The sequence below is a fragment of the Cygnus olor genome, chromosome Z (genome assembly GCF_009769625.2).
Source record: "Cygnus olor isolate bCygOlo1 chromosome Z, bCygOlo1.pri.v2, whole genome shotgun sequence".
Taxonomy (NCBI): domain Eukaryota; kingdom Metazoa; phylum Chordata; class Aves; order Anseriformes; family Anatidae; genus Cygnus; species Cygnus olor.
In genome coordinates this window covers 18551480-18577697 of record NC_049198.1, presented here as the reverse complement: position 1 = coordinate 18577697, position 26218 = coordinate 18551480, and the positions used below count along the sequence as shown (strand labels likewise).

At 39.0% G+C, this 26218-nt stretch overlaps 1 protein-coding gene across 4 annotated transcripts; it reads left to right on the top strand.

Annotated features, from left to right (window-relative positions):
- The first annotated feature begins 46 nt into the window (after nucleotides 1-46).
- On the top strand, nucleotides 47-25507 carry IL6ST (interleukin 6 cytokine family signal transducer). 4 transcript variants are annotated; one of them, XM_040542287.1, is made up of 16 exons: nucleotides 47-189; nucleotides 7540-7620; nucleotides 8772-9083; nucleotides 10861-10993; nucleotides 11719-11879; nucleotides 12229-12380; nucleotides 12466-12625; nucleotides 15248-15330; nucleotides 16485-16704; nucleotides 17795-17971; nucleotides 18636-18737; nucleotides 19302-19448; nucleotides 20079-20219; nucleotides 21104-21200; nucleotides 22552-22633; nucleotides 23440-25507. In XM_040542287.1, the coding sequence occupies exons 2-16, from the start codon at nucleotides 7554-7556 to the stop codon at nucleotides 24163-24165; spliced, it is 2760 nt and encodes a 919-aa protein (XP_040398221.1). In that variant the 5' UTR covers nucleotides 47-189; nucleotides 7540-7553; the 3' UTR covers nucleotides 24166-25507. The 4 variants fall into 4 exon arrangements, with proteins under 4 accessions (XP_040398221.1, XP_040398224.1, XP_040398220.1 ...); XM_040542290.1 differs by lacking the exon at nucleotides 47-189 and adding an exon at nucleotides 560-902; XM_040542286.1 differs by lacking the exon at nucleotides 47-189 and adding an exon at nucleotides 950-1452.
- The last annotated feature ends 711 nt before the right edge of the window (nucleotides 25508-26218 follow it).

Sequence of the window (26218 nt, the reverse complement as noted above, 5' to 3'; positions counted from 1 at the left end):
GTCACGCGCCCCCCGCGCCAATGGCGGCGCGCGCCGGGGAGGGGCGGGGGCGCGCGCGCGCGCGCGCGAGCGCAGCGTAACGGGCGGCGGGGCCGCGCTCGCGCCGCGTAACGGGCGGCGGGGCGATGCCGGCGCGAGGCCGGGCCGTTATGTAGGGGCGCGCGGCGGGGCGGCGGCGGCCGGCGGCAGGTAACGGCTGGGTGGGGGGGGGGGGGTGGAGCGGGCACCCCCACACCGGGGCCGCGCCGCGGGGGCGGGCGGGCGAGGCTCCGGGCTGAGGCGCCGCCGCCGCCGTGGGGGTGTGGTGCGGTGCGTCGCGTCGCGGCTGTTGTGGGGACGGGGAACCGGGGGGGTGAGGGGGGTACGGGGAGCACAGCGCCCGCAGCCTGCCGCCGGGCCCCGCGGAGGGTCTCCTCTGCGGGAGCGGCGTGCCCGGCTTGCTGGGGGGCGTGGGAGGGAGGCACAAAGGAGAGCGGCTCGCCAGGCGGGCTGGCGGCGGTGGGGAGAGGGGTTTGTCCCGTCACGGAACGGGCGAGGCTTGGGGGGACCCGCGGGGGGACCGCCTCAGGGACACCCCCCCCTTCCCCGGGGGGATCGCCTCGGGGACCCGTAGAAGGAGACTGCACAGCCTCTCTGGGCAAAATCCTTGTTTCAGGCTGTCTGGGTGGCTGCTTGTTGCTTCTGAGGTGTCTCTGGAAGAGCAACCTGCCGGTGGAATGATGTGGCGTTGTGGTTTTGTCGCCGGGGAGGGGGAAAAATAAAGGTCTGCAAAGTGAAGAGGTCAGACGCGTTGGGAAGCGAAGAATTTTTTTTTAGTTTTCTCTGCCCTTATAGGACATAAAAGTAATTACGCTTCTCTTCCTAAATGCTGTTACTTGCTGAGGAATAATGAAATATAAAAGGTATCATCTGTTGAAAGCAAGTGATTTCTGAATTTAACCAGCTTAATAATTTGAGTGTTGGTATATTGCAATAGGAAAGTGAGAGAGGGACAACACAAGAGGACATACGCTCCACAAACCTCCTGGATTTCTTGTTGATGATGATAACCTTTCTCCAAGTGCTAGAGGAGCCAAGGAGGAGAAGTGCTCTATGGACCTCATACTCCTCAGCAGTGAGGAGCCTGTTGGGAACGTGAAGGTCAAAGGCAGCCTTGGCCACAGTGGCCATGAGATGGTGAAGTTCAAGATCCTTGGGTCAGGAAGGAGGGTGAAAAGCAAGCTCCCCACCTGGACTTCAGGAGGGCTGACTTTGGCCTCTTTAAGGATTTGCATGGAAAAATGCCTTTGGATAAGGCACTGGAGGGAAGAGGGGCCCGAGAAGGCTGATTAATACTCAAGGATCACCTTCTCCAAGCTTAAGAGCAGTGTATTCCAATAAAGAGGAAGTCAAGCAAAAATGTCAGGAGGCCTGTGTGGATTAACAAGGAGTTCCTGGCAAAATCCAAACATCGTAAGGAGGCATATAGAGAGTGGAAGAAAGGATGGGGAACCTGGGAGGAATATGGAGACATTGTTTAAGCATCAGGGTGTTAAGTTAGGGAAGCTAAAGCTCAAACAGAATTGAGTCTGGCCAGGGATGTCAAGACATGGCTTATAGAGACTAAAGGCTTCTATAAGTACATTTGGTGACAAAAGGAAGACTATGGAAAACGTGGACCTTCACTTCACTGTGACCTTTGATGCTGACCCCATAAGATCCTTATAGACAAGCTGTTGTATGGGCTGGATGGGCAGATAGTGAGGTGGGTTAAAAACTGGCAGAACGGCCAGCCCAGAGGGTAGTGTCAGTGCTACAAAGGTTGGTTGGATGCCACAGGTCGATATTGAGTCTGTATGTGTTTAACATCTTCGTTAATGGCCTGGATGATGGGGCAGAGCGTAGCCTCAGCAAGCTTGCAGATGACCCAAAACTGGTAAACTGGCAGAAGTGGTAAATATGCCAGAGGGTCATCCTCTCTTCCAGAGGGATCTCAACAGGCTGGAAAGGTGGGCTGAAGGAACCTCATGCACTTCAATAGTAAGTGCAGATTCCTGCAGGTGGGGAGGAGCAAGCCCAGGCACCAGGACATGCTGGTGGTCAACCAGCTGGAAAATTGCCTGTCAGAAAAGGACCTGGGGGTCCTGGTGGACACCATGAGCCAGCACTGTGCCTTTGCCATGAAGTAGGATAGCAGTATCCTGGACTGTATTGGGCAGAGTGCTGCCAGCAGGCTGAGGGAGGTGATCCTTCATTCTGCTCAGCACTGGTGAGGCCATACCTGGAGCGCTTTGTCCCTTTCTGGGTTCCCCAGTCCAAGAGAGACCTGGAGCATCTGTCCCATGAGGAGAGGCTGAGTGAGTTGGGACTGTTCAGTCTGAAGGAGGTTCTGGGGAATCTCATCAATGTTTCGTGAACGTATTAGATGTATTAGAGCAACTGCAGAGGAGGGCCATGAGGATGGTCAGAGGGCTGGAGCACCTCTTTTGTGAAGACAGGCAGAGAGAGTTGGGGTGGTTCAACCTGGAGAAGAGAAGGCTCCAGGGAGACCTTACAGCGGCCTTCCAGTACCTAAAGGGGGCTACAGGAAAGCTGGGGAGGGACTCTTTGTCGGGGGTGGCGTGATAGGGCAAGAGGAATGTCTTTAAACTAAAAGAGGGTAGGTTTAGTTTAGATACAAGGAAGAAATTATTTACTCTGAGGGTTGTCAGGCAGTGAAACAGTTTGTGAGAATCTGTGGGTGGTGTCCCTGCCCATGGCAGGGGGTTGGAATTAAATGGTCTTTAACATCCCTTCCAATCCAAACCATTCTGTGAACAGGCATAAATACCTGAAGGGAGGATGCAAAAAAGACTGAGCCAGGCTCTTTCCTGTGGTGACCAGTGCCAGGGCACAAACTAGAACACAGGAGGTTCCGTCTGAACATCAGGTTCCGACTTCACTGTGCAGGTGAGGGAGCCCTGGCACAGGCTGCCCAGACAGGCTGTGGGGTCTCCTCCTTGGAGATCTTCAAAAGCCTCCTGGGCAGGCTGCTCTAGGCGACACTGCTTGGGCAGGGGTTGGGCCAGATGGACCCAGAGGTCCCTGCCAAGCTAAATGGTTTTGCCATCCTGATAGGAGGTTACTCTATAGTGTTTGCATATAGGTATCTTCAATATGAAGGTGAATTTCAGAATGGTCTGTGTCTATAAGGTTATGCAACATTTTCAAGTGATCGTCTTTGAAAATGTATGAGTCTCATAAATATTTCCAAGAAGGAAGTAAGCTTGGAGGAAGGAAGGAAGCTTGCAGATGAAAAGCTCTTGATTAGAAAGCAGTTACAGCTTAAGTAATCAAAATTACTTTAGGATAGATACAGCTTTTGGATCAGTTCTAAGTATTCCTTGGCTTGTTACAAAACCTCAAGCAGTAGCAGCTATTTGCCGTATCACTCATATGTACAGTTTTCTTGCTCGATCTACCTGAGTTATGTGGCTCTGGCTGAGAAATTACCACTTGAAGCTGCAAGCTTGGCTTTTAATAATTATTTTGAGGAAATTTCAGAAGTCTGCTTGCCAGCAACCTTTAGTCTTTTGTGATTGACCTGTGGTGAGCCTTAACCTAGACCTAACTCCTTCCTGTGATGGTCCTGATATTGTTTCTGCTCCCTGATTTGCAAGCTGGCTTTGCTGGCAAGAAAATTCCATTTTGCTGCAGTTTGTTTAACTGAAACTGTCATTTTTAGGTCACTCAAATGTCACATTTTTGATGTAGAGAGGGATAGCTCATCGTATGACACACAACCTGTATTCATTTGACTGTTGTTTTTGTGATTTATGAAATAAGATTAAAATCACAAGTTTTCTGTTACTTGAGATAACTAGAGCCATCCCTTTTGTATGAATGTGTGATATTTCTTCAAAAACTGATTTATCACGAACCTGTGATAACAGAATGCCGTTGTTACTTCACGCTTATATTGCTTGACTTCAGGGGTGTTTCTAGGTTTCCACAGAGCACTGTCTGAAGCGTTGGTTTAAAGATGCAGGTGAAAAAGGCTTAGTGATTTCCTATCAAAATGGAAGCGGGACATGAAAAATAACAAGTACTGTATGATTTAGAGTTTAAATTGGGTGGTCTCACGGCATACATGTTTCACACATCTTTCTCTACTGAAGTAATCTCAGCATTTTAACAGGGTTTTTTTCCTCTTGAAGATAATATTCTGAGAGTTAAGGACTGTCGCTAGCAGTAGTTCTAAATTGATCGTGTTGTTTTTACTGTGCAGTATTTTGACAGACTTTGATCCCTTGCCACTTTGGCAGACCCAGCCATGAAAGTAGCCTGACAAACTTCCAACATCAGTTTTTTTTGTATCTCCCTTTCCTTTCACTTAGCGTTGTACCTAACTAGGCTTGGCTATGAAAAACTGTTGTACTTAGTGGTCCACAACAAGTGCATAGTCTAGATAAATTGTTGATTCTGCTTTTTTTTTTTTAAAAAAGCTTCTGAAATGACCATCTTTGTCAATGTTAGTTCAGCATCAGCTTGAACTTTTACCTTACACTCCAAACAACCTGCACTGGTTTGTATAACAGAAGATTTCTGGCTGCCTTGTGTAATTGCTGAGGCTAACGAGTTTTCTTTTGTCCAGACTTGCAACTTGTCTGACTTAGTCGTTGACAGTGAACAATTGGTGTTCAGCAGCATTTCTCTGGAATGATGGCACTGTCTTGTAAAGCTTTGGTATAGCTTATATGCAGGGTTTCTGTACCATCAAATCTTTTGTATGCTTAGATTAGAAAACACAAGTTTCCATAGAAATCTCTTCCATGCTCTGATCTAAAGTATGGCTGCTTGTTTTGTTAGGTATTGGCTCCACCATTTATTTTACAACTTTCTTCTAGGCAGGATAGATGGAAGTGCTTAGTGTAACTCTGGTTCTTTCCTCTAGAGTTAATTTCCCTTAAGAATTAAATTTCCCTTAAGAATCAATCTCATAAAAGCTAGAGAAACTAATGTTTGTTGGTTGTTTTTTTTTTTTTCAAAAAAAAGCGCACATTAGAAGACATTGCAACAGCCCATTTGTGGATTCAGAGGTCTGTGCCTTAAATCTTGTAACTGCATTGATCAGTAGGGGGGAAAAAGTAAGCTACATCAAAAGAGCCTAAAAGCAGATACATGCTGAACTGTGGTTTGATGTGTTTTTTTTTTGAAGCTATAGTCACATCTGCTAGTGCCGGCAAGTGGGGTTTTCAGTTAATTTTTCCATTGCAGGTGATTGCGTCTCAGTTTTACTGCCTTTCAGGAGCTGAGTACAGTGAAATAGTACTTTAAACTGTGTAAGATTTTTTTTTTTGCTCCCTCAAAAGAGAAACTAAGTTCTCAAAAGTGCAAACTAGTAGAGAATTGGACCTCAGATTTCTCATCTGTAAATCAGTTCAACTAAGGCTGGAAAACAGTTGAAGCATGTAGAAATGGCATTTGTTTAAAAAGATGAAGTCATCTGATTTTATTTTCACTCAAAAATATTACACCTCAGCAAAGATGTGATATTCTTCTATTGTTTGCTTCTGAGTTGGTTTTTTGCTTCTTAAGTTTTAGCTCTTGTGTTCCTTCAAGTGATTCAGAGTATGTTCCTTTTTCTGATCAACCTAAGCCATACTTAACATGACTTAATATGACTTAGAGTTTTTTGATTAGCTCTGTGGATTTATTTTCTAACCTGAAATAAGTCGTCATTGAAAAGAAAACCAGTAAGTTTGTAATGATGCAATACTTAGCTTAGGTGACAGTACAGCTATTCTAATGTGGCACCAATCATGATGGCAATTTTTTTTTTCTGGGAGAGAAATGCTATGTTGTGTATTCTTTTTGTTTTGTTCTGTTTTTCCTTTCTGCCCTTTTACTTCTGCTTCACTCTTCTTTCTTCAGCATAGAATTTGCGTCTGCTATTGTTCAGCAGCTTTTGACAATTAGCAGGAAAGTGAAGCTGCTCCCTGCTTTCCAACTAGCTTATATCTGGCCGCAGGGTTCTCAGGAGCTTCAAATCCTGCACCACATTGTTCAAGTTTAATAGGTTTAAATGAATCTTGCTTAAAATAGCAAATTGTAAGGTCTATGCTTAGAGTGCAGCAAGCTTCAACAAGGTAGAAAGTGGTATTTCTGATAAATATTAGGGTAAGTCAAGACACTGAAACAGAGCTTGGGACCTAAACCAACAGAATAATTCTCTGATGTTGGTCTTGTTCACCATGTGGATTTACTTAAATTTATGAAACCAGTTGGGATTTTAAAATGCAGAAAGGAGTGTGTGAATGTTATATAAAGGTGTTATATCTGTAGTGAGCAGAGGTCAGCTGGTTTAGTTCTTACTGTATACTTTCAATTAATTTATCTAAAGGTGTATTGACCGTAAACTATGTAATAGTTTGCACACCCAGTCCAGTTACAGCATATTATTTTAAAAAAAAAGATTCTGAAATCAATTCATCAAAACAAAGTCTGATTATAGATAACAGTACTGTTATTTAGTAAATAAATAAATCTCTAATGACAGTTGTAAGTGCTTGTTAACCTAATTGCGGAGTATTCTAATCAGCAATATTCCTAGTATAAAATTTTTCTGTAGTAAATTTTGGTGGGCTTTGAGTAATGAACTCTGAAGTATGGATGCAAGAAAAATTCTACTAAATGCCTCTAGCTGTTTAGTCCAAACTGAAAAACACCTGTGTAGGTGAGCCCTAAAAAGACACTGCTGTAAAGTTTTGAGATGGGCATTGGTTGGGTTGTTGGTTTAGGATTCCTGTGAAAATCAATTTTCTTTATATTATTTACCTTCATTTTCAAGTCAAAAAGCTTAGATGTGCTAATACCTAAGGTATTCTAAGGAACGTGATTCTAGCTTGATATTGATACATTGGTGCTGAAATGACTTATCCAATCTAATCTTAGCGTGACCTGTATGAAATGTGTTTTGCATCTTCGTCATCATTATAGAATAAACTACATGCAGTCAAAACCAAGGAGAGTTTTCTGTCATAAGGTGCAGTTTCTTTTTTGTTTTGTAACAGTAAATTCTGTTTTAAATTTTTCTTTAAATTTTGAGAAATTTTAAAATTTAAGAAATTTTAAAATGTCTTTTCTGAACCTTATGTAAGGTGCTTATATCAGTGCCTTTAAAAGTGAAGTAGTATGGTAATCATGATCGAATTCTTAGAACTCTGTTTTAAAACCCAAATAATGGTGTTACACTCCATTTTAATTGCTAACTTTTTACAGAAATACCAGTGAATTTTGTTTTCATGCATGACATGAAAAACTTAAACTGATGCGTTTCTTAAATTTGTAACTTAAGAGACTTTCAACTACATCATTTGTCTTAAACAGACATTGGAATTTGTTATAGCTGTAAGTAAAATGGAAAAAAAATGCCCATTCTTTTTCCAGAGTGAAAAGAGATTGTCGGGGGAAAAATAGCATACCTGAGATATTGCCATAGAACAAATAGAAATTTGAATCTGTTAGTGATCTGAAGACTAATAGCTAAAATGGAAAAAAAAAAATCTTTGTCTATTACAGGAATTCTGAGCAGCATGTTTTCTAGGTGGAACTGGGTGGCCCGTTGCTTATACTTGTTTTGGAATATTTGTTCCCTTGAAGGTAAGGCTTCTGTTGCACGCATGAGAGACTTGCAGAAAGTCTTTAATTGGATGCTCGAAGCACATACCTGCTTTTTGTCTAGGTAACTGTTGCAGGTGTGGGGCATAAAATAAGGTTTAGTATGATTAAGAGACCCATGTTATGTTGTTAATCTTATGGTAAGGTGATGCAGTGTTAAACCAGTACTCATCTCTGCTTCCATTCCTACAGAATTGTACAGAGCTAGTGAAGCTGACTTTAATCAGTGACAGGTTGCTTTGGTTCCACTGACATCACTGGAGCTAGTCACTGTAGCAGACTGCAGTGGTGAATTTGGTCTTATAGTGTGGTTTCTTTAATAAAAAAAAAAAACCTTTGAAGCAATATTATATGATTTAATTTTGCATATGCTAAATGATATCTCAATGGAAACCTAACTTGGTCAGACTAAACAGCTGTTAAAGCAGTAAGCTTCCAATGAATTAGTGTTGTAATCAAGGTGGAGCCATGGGCAACTTCACTTGTATAGGAAACAATCATGCTGAAGCTGTTTAGTATGGCTATTGAATCAAGGCAACATTTCAGTCTGCTGATGTTTATATGCCTTGGTAGCAGTAATCACAATTTAATCATTGTGTTGATGTTCCTTTGTAAAAAGATTACTACCAAATACAGAGAGTTGGCCCTAATTCCCCAGTGCTCTTATATACATATTGAAGATTCTGAAGTGGATGACTCAAGTGTTTAACTGTTTGCATGTGGTTCTTCTAAAATTAGTCTTCCACAACAAAGGTGTATGTGTCAGTATTTTGTTAACTTTCTCAACAGAAAATATCTTTAACTGCAAGAGTAACCTCAGTTACTTCCCCCTTCAAAATATACATTCAGTCCTTGACTCTATTCTCACTTTCTCTAAAGACCCTTGGTTACTAGCTGATCTTTACTGGCTTCATAAAATGTTTTTGCAAAGCCTGGGGAATATTACACTGGTTTTGTCCCTTAAATCTGTACTTTGTGATCCACTAACACACTGCAGTTTTGTAACAGTCAAGTAAGTAATTTCTTGCTTAGGCATATTTTGTAATATTGTCAATAGTACAGTAATTTTGTACCAGCAATTATTGTGGAATGCTCTGCTTTTTAAAAAGATGGTATTGTCTTTTTTCTTCCAGTTTCAGGTGGACTTGTACAGTCATGTGGTCACATCATACCAGAGTCTCCTGTATTGGCCCTTGGTTCTAATTTCACAGCATTATGCATTTTGAATGAGAGTTGTCTTGACTTTGGCAATATATATGCTAATCAAATTATCTGGAAAATTAAGAATAGAGTGGTACCTAAAGAACAATACCGTGAAATAAACAGAACAGTTTCCAGTGTCACATTTAATGACACTTCTTCGCTAGCTACTCCTCTGACATGCAACGTTCTAGCAGATGGACAGATTGAGCAGAACATTTATGGAATTACGGTTACATTAGGCTGTAAGTACTGATTTTCTTGAGCTTTATTCTGGTTTAAACACTAAAAAAAGTTGTTTGAGAAACAGGTACGGGGATGAAAACAATGAAAAGTGTGTATATCTTGAGATGTTCTTTTTCGTTCCCTCAGCTCCTGCATAATTGCATAAAAATATTGTCAAATAGTATGTCATCAAAGCCAGTGAATATGCACAGAATAAAATACTCTAAAAAAGAGAGTACTCTGGACTATTTAACAGAAAAATGTTGAAGCAAGAAGACTTAAGTTTCCTAAAGAAGATGTGAACTTAGCTGAAAAAGATCGTAGGAAAGAAATCAAACTTTCCTTGGTTCTTCCTGCTGTGCAAGGAAATACAATAAGGTCATAAATCCTAGTTTCATAATAGAATTATAAGATTACTGTTTCCTTCATTAGCAGACTTAGAAATATCTAGTCCATCTGTACCACTAAATGAAAACTGAACTGCCTTAAGAAGGAAACATGCTATTTGGATTGTCCAACACTTATATATAAGAAAATACCTCTAATGATTTATAAACTTTCTTTTTCCAAGCAGGATAGCTTTTGCGTAACTCTGAGCAAGTGCTCTTTCAGACAAGACTGAGGTCTTGAGAAGGTGTGATATGAATGACTCAATATACTACTGTTTAATTGGTGGACAGTTCATAAAATGATGAATGTGTCCTTCCTTCCTGAGTATAAATAGCTGGTGAAATACGTTGCCTCCTAATGTTGGTAAAAGGTACTGCAATTACTGTCTGATTTATATGAAAGAAGCTGCTTTGGGTTTACCATTCAAACTCATGTGACTCTATCATGAGTTACAAAACGATTTCATAGAAAAACAGTTATTTCAACTTGTGATGAGTAAACTTCTTTTCAGAAAAGATGGGATAGACAATACATGGAAAGGTGAACATGTAGAATATCCTATGATAACTTAAATGACAGTACAAATAGTGTTCTACAGTTGTAATTTACATGTGAATCTTGAGGTGCACTTGTATTTACAGCTGCTGTTTTCATTCTATCAATTAAAATGCTATAACAAGTGAGAGCAGCATGTTTCAGAACAGTACAGGTGTTTAGGAACAAAGCCATGAATGTGTTCATAAGTTGGTAGTTCTGTTTAAAATAGCATTTCTGCTTGAAAAGAAATAAGATGCTTTATATTACACTGATGTAAATAGTGATTATCCTAAAAGCTAGAAACAAACTCAATGCTATCTTTGTATGATATGATTTGAGTTTAAGAAGAAAAAAAGTTCAGTTGCTGTCTGAAAGTTTCTTACGTGCTGAAGTGTACTGATGAAGTTCCCTTACCCTTCTTGCAGATGTTTGTCTAAACCATCCCTCCTCCATAGATGGAGTGAGGGAGTAGACCTATCACAATTGCTTCACATATCAGGTTGTTGGCAAAGTCAGTACATGCCATTGCAGCTGTGCTGCTCAGTAGCATTTCCCCCCCTCCACCACGTGAGTTAAAATAGGGTTAGTACAGTAGGTGAGAGGTGGCCAATACCCTTCTGTGCTGTTTCTTACTTTGTCAGGTGCTTGTTCCTTATACCGACTGCCTACTGTTTCTCAGAGCAGCTGGTTAAGCTTACTGACTTCTGCTGCTGGATGGTCCCTAGTGCTTCATGCCTCCCTCATTTAAAAAGGCATGTGACTAAAAGTACTTCTGATGCTTGCTGAAATTGCTGTAAGGGGACATCTCTCATGATTCTTACTGAATTGAAAAGTGTATATCAATTAATTATCACTAACTTTTCTGTACAGTGCCCCCAGAGAAGCCCAGGAACTTAAGTTGTATTGTGCATCAGCTGTCAAAACTCACATATCCTATGACTTGTACCTGGAACCCTGGAAGACATACATTCCTGGACACTCATTTTAAGTTGAAATACAGGTGGTAAGTAGCTCTCTATACACTATTTTAATCATTTTGAAGAATGTTTGTAGGCTAAGCCAAACTTCCTTGCAATTCTTTAATATTTTGGAAAAGTTTTTAAATCCAGTTTTCTGAAACATTGCTGCCCATTTTGGGAGGGAGGGAGGGAAAAGTTAAAGAAGTTCACATCCAAAGTAATTAAAACTAGGACTTGAAATTTAGTTACTATGTCTATTTTACAGTAACAGCCATCTCAATTTTTCCATTCTCCAAATACATGACTAGCATGGTTAGAGTACAGTACACCTAATCATGATGCGGCTGGACCCCAAATATTTTGATTTTTTTCTGCTCATGGTTCTATCCCATTCTAAGCAAGTGAAGAAACCATTTTTTGTGAGGTTTTGTGAGGTGGTGTTTGCTCTGTATTTCTTAAGTACTCAGTAGTTTGTTCACAATCTAATTCTAACATGAAGCTGTCAGCAGAAGTTTTTCTCATATGAAATCAAATTGATGTATTTTTCCAACTCTTTAAATGGTCTTTTGTCATTTAAGGTCATTTAAGATAGAGTGGACAGAATTACTGCCCCTCTCTGGAAACAGGAATAACTGCCAACAACTTCCTGTCTCCTCTTGTTCCTCTACAGTGTTTTGGTAATGACTATAGTAGAAAGTATGGGTAGCTAGAAAACAAATTCTGTAAAGGAAACCAAACTCACTGCTTTATTACCTTCTTTTTTATTCAGGCCACGGGAGAACTTTCCTGACTGCATACCAAAAGATGCAAATAATTCCTGTACCATCTCTGATGTTCAGTTCTTTGTTAACCTAGAGGTCTGGGTAGAAGTGGCAAATGCTCTTGGGAAGAATGAATCTGATCGTCTTGTTTTTGATCCCATTGAGATTGGTAACTATATGCCTCTTAATACAGTTTTAGTAGTACGTAGGACTGCTGCTCCTGTGCATATTACTGAATTGATATGCAAACTTTTTTCACTATAAAAATTAACATTTCCAGAGTGTTGTTGACACTAGAACTTGAACTATGCTGGACAAAATTTATAGAAGTTGAGAGATTTGACCACTGTTCAGACTGCGAGTTCTTGTTAAATAGTCTGCTTTAGACATGGGTGTGAGATAGCAGCCATTTGTGCTCATGAAAGGCCTTCATGGCAGTGTTGCAGCACAGTGTGCCAACTGCTAGATGCATGGAAAAAACAATGCAGTTGCATAGTTGACTCTAACTTTTCTTCTAGTCAAACCACTGTCTCCACATAACTTATCAGTCAATTCGGGAATACTACCTACTGTTCTGAAGCTTTCCTGGGAGAACCGTATTTCAACAGCTGTGATGAAACTGAAATTCAATATTCGCTATAGGATCATTAATGAAACAAACTGGATGCAGGTAACACAAGTAATGTCTCCTGCCACTCTTTTGCTATAACCTGAACTTTTTGATCAGTGCGTCTACAATCTTCCTTCTCTTACAGGTTCCTTCTGAGGATACAGCTTCACCAAGAACTTCATTCAGTGTTCAAGGCCTCAGACCTTACACAGAGTATGTTTTTTCAATTCGATGCATGAAGGAGGATGGAGTGGGCTATTGGAGTGACTGGAGTGAAGAAAAAACAGGAGTCACAACTGAAGATAGTAAGTAATGTATGAAAGTTGGTCCCAGACTTCCAAAATAGCTGCGTGCTGAGCAGTTTGACAATAGCCAACTGAAATTGTACAACATCATTTGAACTGCTTGATCACGCGTGTGACTGCAACAGAAGTTATCCTTTATGTATGAAAGTTTTCAGTAGGCAAAGAGTGCCTTATTTTTTAAACAATGCAGGGTTTGGGAGGCCATCGAATAAAGTCATCAAAGTATTAGGTGAACCAACATCACTAAGTATGAGCTAGAGATTTTTCTTTAAAACACTGATAGGAAGAAATATGCATATGGAAGTATAGTCTCGTGTTCACCAAAGCATCTAACTAGAACACTCTTGTTTAGTCTTACTTTTCCTGAGACAGTCTGCATCTGCAACACTTTCTTGCTTGTCACATTATTACTTACAGACTGGTTTTCTAATGTCTTGCACCCATTGGTTTACAATATTCTGCCCCGAGTTACTAAGAGTCTCACTGCTCATCCATTAATATGGGAGGTATTAAGAAAACACCATATATAAATCAAAATCACTGACTTTCCACAAGACTGAGCCTGTGTGGAAAATGGTTTTACTTTGACTACACATAGACATAAAAATTACTGCTTTGTTACAGTTTCCCTTCTTGATGATGGTCATTGGGTTTGTTGTCATGTTACAGATGTGGACTGAAGGTATACTTTCCCTTTGCAAAAAAAAAAAGTCAACACTGAATTGCTGCTACCATGACTTAATGAAGAATACTTTTTACCAGCAGCAGCTGTTTGAGGGCAGTGTTCGGATCATGTTTAGTGTTGCGCAAAAGGACTTGTGAGCAGGATGTATACAACTTCCAAATATACACCAATCATTTCACAATTAACATACATAAAAGATAGGTTAGGACATAGTAAGCCACTGGGCTGAGCTTTAAGTTCACAGCCATAGTAAAAAAAAAATAAAAAATAAAAAAAATTAAACTGTTGAAGAGCTTCAGTCAAGGGTCAGCCTCCAGTGCTTCGTGGAGCAAATCATCAGCATTGTTCTTTCTTTTTTAAGTGTGCTTTAGCCTTTCCTACTTGCACTGTTCTTGGTCTCCTTTCTACAGTATTCCATCTGTTCCTTAGTGCATTCCAAGGCACCTTCTTATTAAACAGTCTGTACAGTGTAATGTTTCAGTGCATCTGTCTCTAAACAGAGTTAAACGACTAAAGGATTTTGCTGTCAAAGCACCACCCTGTGCTTAGAGCTCAATATGCTGGGTCAGAAGTCCTTTCTTATTTATCCTAATAGAGCTCCCAGTAAAGAAGTGTTTTGAGTTTTTCTTATATTGTAGCAAAAAGAATGAGTGCAGATATAACCTACTTATTTAAGCAAAATGGAATTTGTGTACAAAATGGTATTGCTTCAGCTTTACTCAAAACTTATTTTCTCTGGGGAAGGTATTATAAATATTCTTTCAATGTTCTAACCACTTCTTTTCAATTCCTAATGATATTGTTTCTGCTTTCCGTGAGATGGAAGAGGCATGTGTTCTGTGGTTACTATCTCAACCAGAGCAATGAGGATTTCAGGACTTCCTGCTTACTAGATTGCATTGCTGTTGTGCTGTGGTGACTTGCTCTGCAAACATAATGCCAAAAGTGATCAAGTATCAATGTCTTATTTTAGTCTAAGAACCAAGGTGTCATGATAGGGAAGGAACATGAGGCAGGTCATGTTGCACTTGTGACCTATATTAGGTGAGATGTACAACTGCTTCGGCTTCATACGAATCACAGGTACGTACTCAAATGAGATTAAGAGCTCGCTTGGCCTCAATTCCCGGTTTTTCCACTCTGTTGTAAAGCATAAGAGACAAGATGGACTCTCTGGGCTTGACATTGCTACTTAGATGTTAAACTTCCATGCCTCTTTGTGATTAATGCTAAAAAACACAGGAATTCCTATGGAAAACAGTCTAGCAAGATTATAAATGTAAATACATTTTTAAGATCATCTTCCTTTCTGTTAAGGTTAAAGCCATTGCAAAGAATTGGCTTTTTTTTTTTTTTGCTTCATGCACAATAATAGATTAATTCATTTTATTTTGAAATTTGCAGTGGAAATACCACTTGAATGTTTAACAGTACTGACACCAAACAGTAGTTCTGATAGCCTTTTTAGAATAAACTGTTTGGGAAATTTGGGAACTTTCTTACCGGTTTCCTCATTAACTCTTCTGTAGTTTTCATTTTTAGGTGACTTGATGTTGAGGGGTAGGGTTACAAACTACAGCAAGAACAGCGGTACAAAGAAGTGCAGTGCTGTGCTGCACGATGTAGATTTGACCATGCTTGGTGCTGTCAAGTTCAACCCATTATCACTGATGCTCAGCATGGTGGTGCTCAGTAACTTTGATATTGTGTATTAGAGCAGAACTGGTGTTTTGTTCATCCCATCAGGAAATCTTTACATAGGGATGTTCCACTTAACATACCAAGCATTATTTCCTTCCAAGGAAATAAGGAAACAATTTTTGTATATGTCTTTTAAAAAAAGGAAGAAAAAAGGGCATGCAGGTAATGATAGTCAAATGATGAATTCAAACACATGAAAAAATGTCTCTACCCTTAAGCATTGTTTCTTTCATCAGAACCATCTAAAGGGCCATCTGTATGGAGAATCATTGATGCATCTTCTTCACCAGCTTCTTGGACTGTACATCTGATGTGGAAGGTAAAGCGATCTGATAAACTGCATAAATTCAGCATTCTTTTAAAAACATGAGTTTAAGTGGGGAAAAAATTACCTCAACAAACTTTCCTAGATAACTGGGATAGAACATGTTTTAGTGATGCAAAAAGTGACTTTAATTTTTAATAACTACTTATAAGTATACAAAAAGTACACATGTAAAGGCCATGAGTTAACTGACAGAAGTCTGTAATGCAAAAGATATAGAATCCCCTTTCGAGTTTACAACTTGCTGTCCTTAAGGAGTCTGGAATTGGAAGCTCCCTTGAACAAAGTGAACATTCTTTATGCCTTCTGATGTATGCTAAAACTTTTGTAACACTGACTGTACAGGAATCCTCCAGCTGCAAAATCCATTAAGCCTAGAGGCATTCCAGAGACCAGACTTATGAAATACAGCCCTGTGACTGCATGCAGTAGATAGATCACTGTGTCTAGTTGACTGGAAAATCCGAAGCTGAGAAAGTGAATACAGTTGTCATTCCCCATCTCCTGATTTCTTCTGGTCTGTGAACTTTGTCACGTTTGACCTAGCTGTCTTTTACTATTTTCCCATTATGTGGTGAAGTATTACTTGGTAAAGGCTTGGGTGAAGTTACCTGTATAGTGATTGTTTTCTGATGAAACTCATATGTCACATGCCACTCTGAAACTATTAGCTTAGCATTGGAAAACTGGTGTTACTAAAGCTTACCCTTCTAAACAATTTTCTGTTCCCTAAAAACTGATACTGTTACAGATAATACAGATAAGAGTGTTTCTGTATGTGTAATAAAAGAAAATTGCTCATGCTGTGTTGCATTTAGGCTCAACCCAGGTTATGAGGGTTGAGATTCTTTTGGTATCGTCGTGTTGTGAAGTTGCACAAAGTGTAGGCTTCTTCCACACATAGTCTACAGTCTTGATAGAGCATTTGCTAGACTACCATATAGGGTTGTAAGAAAAAGAGGATTTAAACAAGAAATAGTTCTGGAGACTGTTTTACAGAAATGAGCTCTAAACTCATTTGCAGTTTTCTTATGTTGTTTAATCTACATAATCTGTCTTGCTCTTAGACTTTTAAACTACGCTTCAAAGACAGTGAAGTTCGTCACTTTTGTTCAGTATCAGTCTAATAAAAGATGCGTTTCTGACAGGCCCTGGAGCCATTTGAAGCCAATGGAGTAATCTTGCGGTATGAAGTGACAGTCAGAGCTAAACCACCTCCCTTCCATCCACCATTGAAGTACAATGTTAATACAACCAGCCTTACATTAAAGCTGCCGAATAGAACTTACGAAGTGACTGTGATTGCCCACAACAGAGTCGGTGCATCCCCCCCGTCAGTTCTACTTATCCCAACAAGTAATTCAAAAGGTTAGTGTCCTAGTAATGTCCATGTAAATGTAATTTACAAATGCATGGAATAATAGAATCTGCATGGCTTTTCTTAGAAGAAATTTTAAGCGTTGTAAAATTACACTTTTTACTCAAACACAATTATGCTGTTGAATGAATCTCCACTCTTACTCCTTTTAATTATGCCACCATTTGTATGTTGAGGAGCATGCAGACTTCTGTATTCATGGATTTATTTGAAGCTGTGTGTGCTATTTCACTGTTCTTTTTGATTCTTAGAGCTACTGTGCACTGTATTCTCTATTATATTTTTCTTAGCATAGCAGATATGTTTATTTCTTTTTTAAAAAATAAAAGCGTGGGGGAAGCAAGCCGTTGTTCTAGTCATTGTTCTTCTTCCTTCTGCTTTCTGACATTTTTTTCTCTCCCGTTTTCTTCTCTTGTCCGAGTGTTACCCTCCAACAATTCCAATATCTTACCTGGGTGCTTTCTACTCTGCTTACACTGTTTCCATAGCGTTCTTTTATCATGTTCCTTTTATTGTGCAGTAGTAGTAACTACAGATTGATTTATCCTTATTTGCAACATCTGATGAATCTAACCTCTTAGACAATCCAAACATTATCAGGACAGGTAGCAAAAATAAGTATACTGAGAGGTGTGATGGTTTTAGTATAAATGCTAAGTGAGTCACAAATTCTAAAGCTATTAGATGAGCTAACTAAGGGTATGTTTTAAACAGAGCAGCATTGCATCCAGAACAACTTGGTAAGCTACATGAGCGTGTTCAGGATTAGAATGAATGTTTAGAAGTGTCTGAAAGTTTGATTTCACACTGAAACAGACAACTTATGCAGCTTCTCTGTTAAACGTAGTATTACTTATGGTTTTGAATAGCCTAGTATTTGGTAATTTTAGATCTCTGATACAAATTCATATGTAAGTTTCCAAATTTAAGAAAATGGCTTTCACATTTTCTTAGTTTCTGTCAAATTGTTGCCATTCCAATAATCAAAATTATCCACATTTGACAAAATAAGCTACCATTATGAATACCTAGTGGAAGAAATGCCAACATTTAACACTCTTCTATTTTCTTGCATCCCAGCTCCTGTGAAGAATATTAGAACACTACCTAAAGATGGCAAACTGTGGGTAGGGTGGACTGCTCCTAACAGTAATGTTCTTAAATACGTGATTGAATGGTGTCTGCTGTCCAACAGCTCAGACTGCATCATGGAATGGCAGAATGAACCAGGAAATATTCAAGGAACATACTTAAAAGGTACTTAACTCACAAGTTTGCAAATATGTAGAACACTAAGGACCTAATGAATATTCTCAAAAGGAAGAATATGCTAACTAGATTTTTTTTTGTAGGATAGGAATCTGACATAATGCTGAGGCTTACTCTTACTTTATTATGAGTGCATAGAAAAGTCTGTATTTTTGCCAAACATAAAACTAATGTTGCATTGTGAAATTCATGTTATTTAGCAGCAAGGTTTTTATCTGAGTTTTGTTTTCATTCTTGGGAACTATTAAAACAGTGAAGAGGCTGAGTTCCTTCAAAATCAGATTCTCTCATCTATGTTTCAGTTCAACCAATGAAACTTGATCAGCTTTATGATTCTTTTCAGATTATAATCAGTAGCTCAAATCTATAATTTTGAGGTTCATTGTTGCAGACAAAGATTTTATTTTAAATAAATAAGGAAAAAAGCCAAAGACAACTTTGAAGTCTGATTATTACTTTATTGAACCATTTTGTTCCTTTTGTTACTTTTTTGGAGTAACACATCAGTGAGCTCTTGGGGGGGAAAAAAGTCAACTGCATTAGGTGTAAGTGCTTCTAACAAAACAGCCAGCACCCTGTATCTGAAGTAAATGAGAAAGATGGTGGGAATTTGATTCTTTGAAACAACGTATTTTGTAATTCCTTTTATTAGGTGATATAAAGCCGTTCAAGTGCTACTTGATAACTGTGTACCCTCTATATGCTGATGGTCAGGGAAGTGGACAGTCTGTGAAGGCTTATCTTCAGCAGGATCGTAAGTACAAAACTGTCACCTTGGAGCATATTAAGCAGCTGTCTTGGCTAAAATAATGAGGGCTTTGCATTCAAGTGGACTGCATAATAAAAAGTGGTCCTACACATAAAGGTCACTTGACGTAACTGGTTTTGTCCCTTCCATTAACATTTGCTCTGCTAATATACAATGTTGAAGAAGTTAAACACATGCCTGTAGAGGACTTTTCCCTTTTCCAACTTTTATTGGATAATTTGGCATGGGATTTTGTTACACTATTTGTATGGTAATATTTCTGTGCTGATTTATTTTAGATTTCAAGTATGAAGATGAAACTAATTAGCTTCACTTGAAGATTTCATGTAATCTGATCTGCTGATTACTGTTTTTCATATATTTTTCTAGCAATTTCTCTTTAAAAGTATCTTTGAAGTTGCCGTATTGCCTGAAAATAACTTTGTTAGATGAGTTAGTCCAGCTGTTCTACTGAAGTTTTTATGAAATGACAGTTCAGTGCTCATCAATACACTGCTTCTGTGTATGTGAGAGTCCTCAACAGAAACTGATCTTCATCTCCCACTACAGGTCCTTCAAAAGGACCAACTGTTCAGACAAAAAAAGTAGGAAAAGCTGAAGCTGTTTTGACGTGGAACCATCTCACAGTGGATGAGCAAAACGGATTTATCAGAAGTTACACAATATTTTACAAAACTATCGATGGAAATGAAACAGGTAACAGAAAGCAGAGATGTACTTTGTGGCATTGAAGTACTCGATCTTTTTCCTTTCTAATACCTATTCCTGAAAAACAAGATACAGACTCAAGTGTGTTTGACAGTTTTACATTGATATAAAGCTGATATCTGATACATTGTTCTCCTACACTGTGAATAGGAAATTCCCAAATAAAGAATTAAGAACGTTCAGTCTATGTTACAGGGTACTGAGTCTGGTTTCTGCTTAAGCTGGTAGGGCAAGTTACTTGTGCTTATCCTACTTGTCATTTCTAGTTAACCATGACACCTTGAGTTATTAACTAGTGTTTTCTAGCTAGCCATGTATCTTGTCCATTAAAGACCTTTAAGCCTCTGTTTTACTATCAGTTTAGTTTGTAGCTACTTTCTGAAAAATAGTAAATCCACACATGAACTATCATCAAGAAAGACTAAATTAATTCAAGCACTTGAACAGAAACAAGTGAACCTCAGCATTCCTTACACAAGTTTGTAGTCTTTATTTTCCATGCAGCCTCTCGTACTTCTCAAACCATCTTGTACTTCTTAAAATGTGATGTCTTAATGCTACTGTGTTTGTGGAGAACTAATAAGTTACTACAGAAAACTGCCTCTTTCCTTCCTTCAGCTGTGTCAGTGGATCCTTCCAAGACAGAGTATACACTCTCTTCTCTAACCAGTGACACACTATATACTGTGCGGATGATGGCATACACAGATGAAGGAGGCAGGAGTGGTCCCGATTTTACATTTACTACACAGAAATTTGGTAAGGAAGAGTGGCAAAACTAATAGAAGTAGGAAGTAATGTTGCAACAGCGTAGCAAGGCTCCATTTAGGATCTGATAGCAGAGGGCAGTGACATTATTTTAAAAGAAAAAGCATCTGTTACACTCTTATACTCACATGCAGCAAGACAGTATTCCGATAGTCTGTCTCAAGCACCAAGAGGTATTTGTCCAGGTTCAGTCAGGATTCTTCTCAATTGTACAGGGGACAAGGGATACTAACTGTCCTCTGCACATTTCCTGAATTGTTTTCATGTTGGCAAACATGCTGGCTTGGGATCTGTTTCCTGTGCAATGATTTGCAAATAGTTAAATTTGAGTGTGCAACTTTAGAGAGCTTCCTGTTTGTAATGGTAAGAGTAGCAACATTAACTGAATTTTGTTTTGGAAAGCACTTTTTTAGATATTTTTTCCTATATGTTTCCTAAGCATTCTGTAAGGCTTACTGTAAATCTTCATATCATTTAGGAAGGAATGCATACCAATACTGCAGCTTTTAAGTGTTTGTGGGCAGAGGATATTTTCATCTACAGAATAAACAGGCATATAACTAGTGACTTGCTTACATTAGTCATTTGGCTGTGATGTTGATACGGCATCTGGCAGGCCACTGAAACACCTGGACCACAGATGCCTTCATTTCAGTGTCATATTTGCCTAAATAAAAAAAGGCATTAGATTGTTTGAACAGAGTTTTTCGTGTGTTTACCAAAAGACTATTTTCATACAGTGAAAAAGTTCTTTTGAAGGTGGATCTTAAGCTGTGTGTGTTCAGTCTCAGATTCTCCCTGTATCTGTGGGAATGTGTGCTGCTGCTGAGTTCATTAAATACCAGAGGGCTATAACTTCTTTGTTTTTTTCTCAGGGAGAGGAGAAATTGAAGCTATAGTAGTACCTGTGTGCTTAGCGTTCCTGTTGATTGTACTCCTTGGAGTACTGTTTTGCTTCAACAAACGTGACTTGTGAGTATAAATGAAGCTTCTCTCTTCTGCTCGTAGTATTGCTTCTCTCTTCTGCTCGTAGTATTTTTTGGCATAACATGAGACTTGGCAATAATCATTAAGTAAATGTTCTACAGTTAGATCAGAAAAGAAAGTAAAACACATGCACTGATAATAAACATACTTTTTTCCTTAAAAAATCAGGGGCTTTTTTGATACTGATTTCATTTCTTACTGTTAATGATTAGCACTGAAACTTAATGTCCTGTGGATTGATCCTGCAAGGAAATTACATGCTAGTCTTGGTTAGGATTAAGTTTTAGGTTTTGATGGGGGTATACTGTCTGAGTCATCTTATAAGAGGAGAATGGTGGTTGTCATCTTGTGAAGATGACAGAAGAATGTTTTGTGTTTGAGTTGTTCAGTTATGGTATTAGCAAACTTTAAGCACTGTAGCAAATAAATAATTGGTCGATGTTATTTTTCTGCCTTGCATAACCTCAGTCATACTTGGTTCCTATTTACTATCTGCAGGAAAACATCCTGTCTTTCTCCTGTTCCTTCTACCCCAGGGCTCTTGTCTGTAGCTTTAGCTGAGAGCTTATTGCTGAAGTCTTTTCCCTGGCAAAGAGTAGCACCTTTTACATGTCCCCAGTTAACTACCTTTTCTTTCTGGTTAAAAAGAGCACTTTTTGCCCTGTTCCTTCTGACCTCCCCGCTACTTCTAAGATCAGGTTTTAATGGGCTTCTGTTGAAGTCCATCTTGCAACATGCCCTGACTCATCCTATGGACAATCTGTTCTTGGAGCCTGTTTGTGGAGTATAGAGCAGAGTAGATGTATAAACTTGAAAGTAAACTTAGAGTATTTTGTTTTATCTACAGAAATTGCTAAACTCTTAATTAGCAGTTACTACATTTGTGAATTAAAGAGTTCAGGGCTGCAAAAGACCAACCAAGTTTTTTCTTTAAATATTTTCACTTTATTTTAAATTTTGAACTTTGCTGTGATATTCATAGTTATTTCAAAGCAGCAAGTGTATTTTTATACGGATGTAGATCATAGTTTCTACCTAATTGCTCCGTAGCTTCTAGAGTGCTGTGAATTTGAAAATCCCTTACTACCTCTTACCATTTGTTTGTTTGCCATGTTTTATGGCTACATCGTGTGGAAGAGCTGCAAGTGCAGTGCCTTGTTTTTCTCAGTAATACAGCTTCTTACAAAGACACAAGGAAGGGCAGGAAGTATTCCTGTTGGAAAATATACTCTTGCAAAGTTTCTGTGTAAGGGCCCGGTGTCCTGGATTAAGCAAAACTTATCAATATAGGAATTTGGGAAGTGCATCTTGTAATCTTTTTTCTAATTCTCTGCAGAATTAAAAAGCATATTTGGCCTAATGTCCCTGATCCATCCAAGAGCAACATTGCTCAGTGGTCACCTCAAGTTCCAGCTAAGGTAATACTCGCCTTTCAGCATCTTTATTTTCCTAATCCGTAAGGTCTCTAATGAACTAACAGAGGGAGTCTTCTCCCTTCTCAAACACACAGATTTCAGGGCGGGAAAAAGACTGGATGTTAAATTTAATGATGTTATGATATGGCTAGAAGACTTTATTGTATCAATTAGTGTTAGAAATATGTGGTCCTTGGGCATAACCTCACAGTCCAGAGATGGCTTTAGCACTGTAAATTATATTCAGTTTACTAGTTTGAAGTGTCAAGGCCTGATTGTTTGACTCATTCACAGGAAATCAATATTAAGTAAACAGCGTTCATGATAAAGCCTTTAAGTGACTTGTTTGTATAGTTAAGTGGTGCATGAGAAAGCTCTAAAGATGGATGAGGTGAGTGGCAGCAGAATTTATGCCCCATGTGGAGTGGATAAATTATGTTCGATAAATTGTGGTTAACTTCTTGTTAGGTTCTGAACATGCTGTTGGGAGTAGTATGTATGGCCTCAGTACAAAATGTTCTGTGCTGCACAGTGAATGGCTTTCTGTTTACAGTTTTTCAGGGTAAGTAAAATTAGAGCAAAGCTTGCACACCCCATTACAGTTAGAGTATTTATGGAATTAAGATTTTCTAGCGAAACAAAGCTATAGTTTTTATTTTGTAATGTACTTGGGAGATATTGCCACACTTAATGAGGAGGCAAACTGTGTGAAGAATCGTGATGAAATTAACAAAACAAATATTCAGATATTTAATGTTTTGTTTTTAACTTAACCTTCCTCTTAGGCAAAATCCCTCTCTTTTTTTCAGCACAACTTTAATTCTAAAGATCAGATGTACCCAGAAGGCAGCTTTACAGATGTAAGCGTCGTAGAAATAGAAGCTGATGACAAGAAGTCTTTTTCAGAACAAGATCTAAAGCCTTTTGATTTGCTTAAAAAGGAAAAAAGTACTTCAGAAGGGCACAGCAGTGGTATTGGAGGATCCTCATGTATGTCTTCTCCTAGGCAAAGCGTCTCTGACAGCGACGAAGGTGAAACTACACAAAACACTTCAAGCACTGTACAGTATTCGACAGTAGTGCTCAATGGCTACAGAGACCAAACGCCTGTACAAGTCTTCTCAAGGTCTGAATCTACTCAGCCACTGCTAGATTCAGAAGAGAGATCAGAGGATCATGGTGGAGGGAGTGACAGTACAACACAGAGGCAGCAGTATTTTAAACAAAATTGTGGTCAGGATGAAAACAACACTGACAGGCCTTGCTTTGAAATAGCAAAGCAGATTATTCCTGCTAATGAGGAGGATCTCGCTGGATTTGCACAATTGCAGATCTCAGGGCAGAGTTCAGAGCCTCCGGGTCTTGGTCTAGAGAAAAGTACCCAGGAAGCTGCTCTGTCAGATGTTTTACAGACAAGTACTGAAGGACAAACTGTGAGATACGAAACAGTAGAAGGAAACCCACCATCAGTTGATGAAATGCCAAAAAGTTATCTCCCACAGACTGTGAGACAAGGGGGTTATATGCCTCAGTGAGAGAAGAGACTGGCTGTATTAGGCCTTCATTAGTGCCTGTTCACACTTCTTCCTGTGTTCCTGATGAATTAAGCTAGGTATTTTTATCTGAATGCAGATAGAAATATTAAAATTAGGTGAAGAATAATTTGACAAAATACAGTAAGGACTGTGTTTCTGTGGAAAATTTGCATTCCAGACCTTCTGGAGACTTACTTTTATGCACTACATGAAATCATATTTGTCTGAATAGCTGAACAAGCCTTTGTGCTACAGTGCTTTTTGTGTCTTGTCACATCAAATTTACACATGATTGAAAACAGCAAGTTTCAGTTAATCACATCGGCCAACAGACCTCTTAGAAGAAATACGTTGATTTGCAACAGTGTACAAGCCTAAAAAGCCAGCTTTGGTTGTTTGGAGCATATTTGTACTTAAATGAGACTGAGGTTTAGTACTCCAATGTGGGGAAAAATACTATGTCATACACTTTTCAGTAGCTTGATTTGACTCTGAATTTTGATGTGGCCCAGTGTCACAGTTTCCAGCTTGTCAGACTTGGTGTGCAAATCATGCATCCACATTTAATAATTGCATAGAACTTTTGATGGTTTGCAAGTAACAAAATGCCCTTATTGCTTGACTGAGTGTTACTGTAATAATTGATATTATGCATATATTTAGATGTGTGCACATGAACTATACAATAATCTGGCCTAAGAATGTGCCTTGCAACTTGATGCACAGCAATTCAGTCTTCATGTTTAAAAGTTAAAAATCTGGATGAAAACACAGATAATTACTTATTTAAAGCTTTTGTACCCAAAACACTGTCTGATTATACCACACCTCTTTGGTCATATTAATAGCCTTTGTATATAATAAGTGCACCTTTGCAGTGCCTAGCTTGAGAGGCAAGTAATGAGCTAAAACTTTTCAAAGTTTTTATAACTACTTAGGAGAAAGGGGATGTCAGGGGATCTTCCTGAATGACTACAATGACTAGTGTGCTATAACTTTACTGCTAACACCACAGGACCTCCTTGAAACTGAACATAGTAAAAAGAAGCATTGAAGTCATTGAAGTGCTCAGGGAAAAAAAAAAAAAAGAAACTATACCCTGAACTTTCAAGTTCATGACTATATGTATCTATTATCTAGCATGAGCCACAATGTTTGTGGTGGCTAAAATTCTTTTCTTCTGTCTCACTTCTATTCTGTATTTTATTTAGAAGGTACATATAATTGCATTAAAATTAACCTCTTCCCAAGTGATGAAATCTTATGACACTTGCAGATTTATTTTTTTTACCTTGACTCAGCCTAGTCAGCTTTTCTAATCTGACACTAATAAAACCTTGATTCAAAACACTACATGCTGTGTTGTGAGAATAAAACAAGGGTTTTATTTCTCCTTCAGCAAAAGAACTGAGACCTGAAACTTTTTGTGATGTGTGGTGCTGCTGTTGTGCAAAGCACTTGGTAATGGCCCTTGAAGGACAGGTATAAGTATAATTTTTGTGTCTTTTGCTTCTGCTATGAAGAAACTCAGTGCTAAAGTAAACTCAAAAGATTACCATTTGAAGTCTGGACTGTTCAAAACAAAAACAAGAAAGAAAGAAAAATGCTGAATCTTTACTGTCTTATTCAGTGTTCTGCAGTTCCTTTCTCCTAACAGTATTTTTCATATCTGTGTGCTTTTTAAGACTAAAATGCTATGTTGCAGGTTACTGTAACTATACCTTTTTTCAAACCAGACCTCCTCCTATCTTCTCTCAGCACCTTCAACCTCCCCCCCAGAGAGCAAGGGCATAATGAAGACTACACTGTCACCAGATGATAGAGGACGTGTCTGTTTTTTCAGAGGTCAAAGGAGCTTTCTGTTGTCAGAACACATTCCTCTTAGAAAATAACAGCAGTGAGTTTACTGGGGGATGGGTATGTCTTCTCTATGCAAACTTCATAGTGACTGTGGAAACCACAAGTAAAAGGGAAAGTTTCTGGTGAGCAGTGTGCATGCCAGTTAAAACTGCCCTGCCAGCCACATGCTATCTAATCCAACCTCTGCTAATTG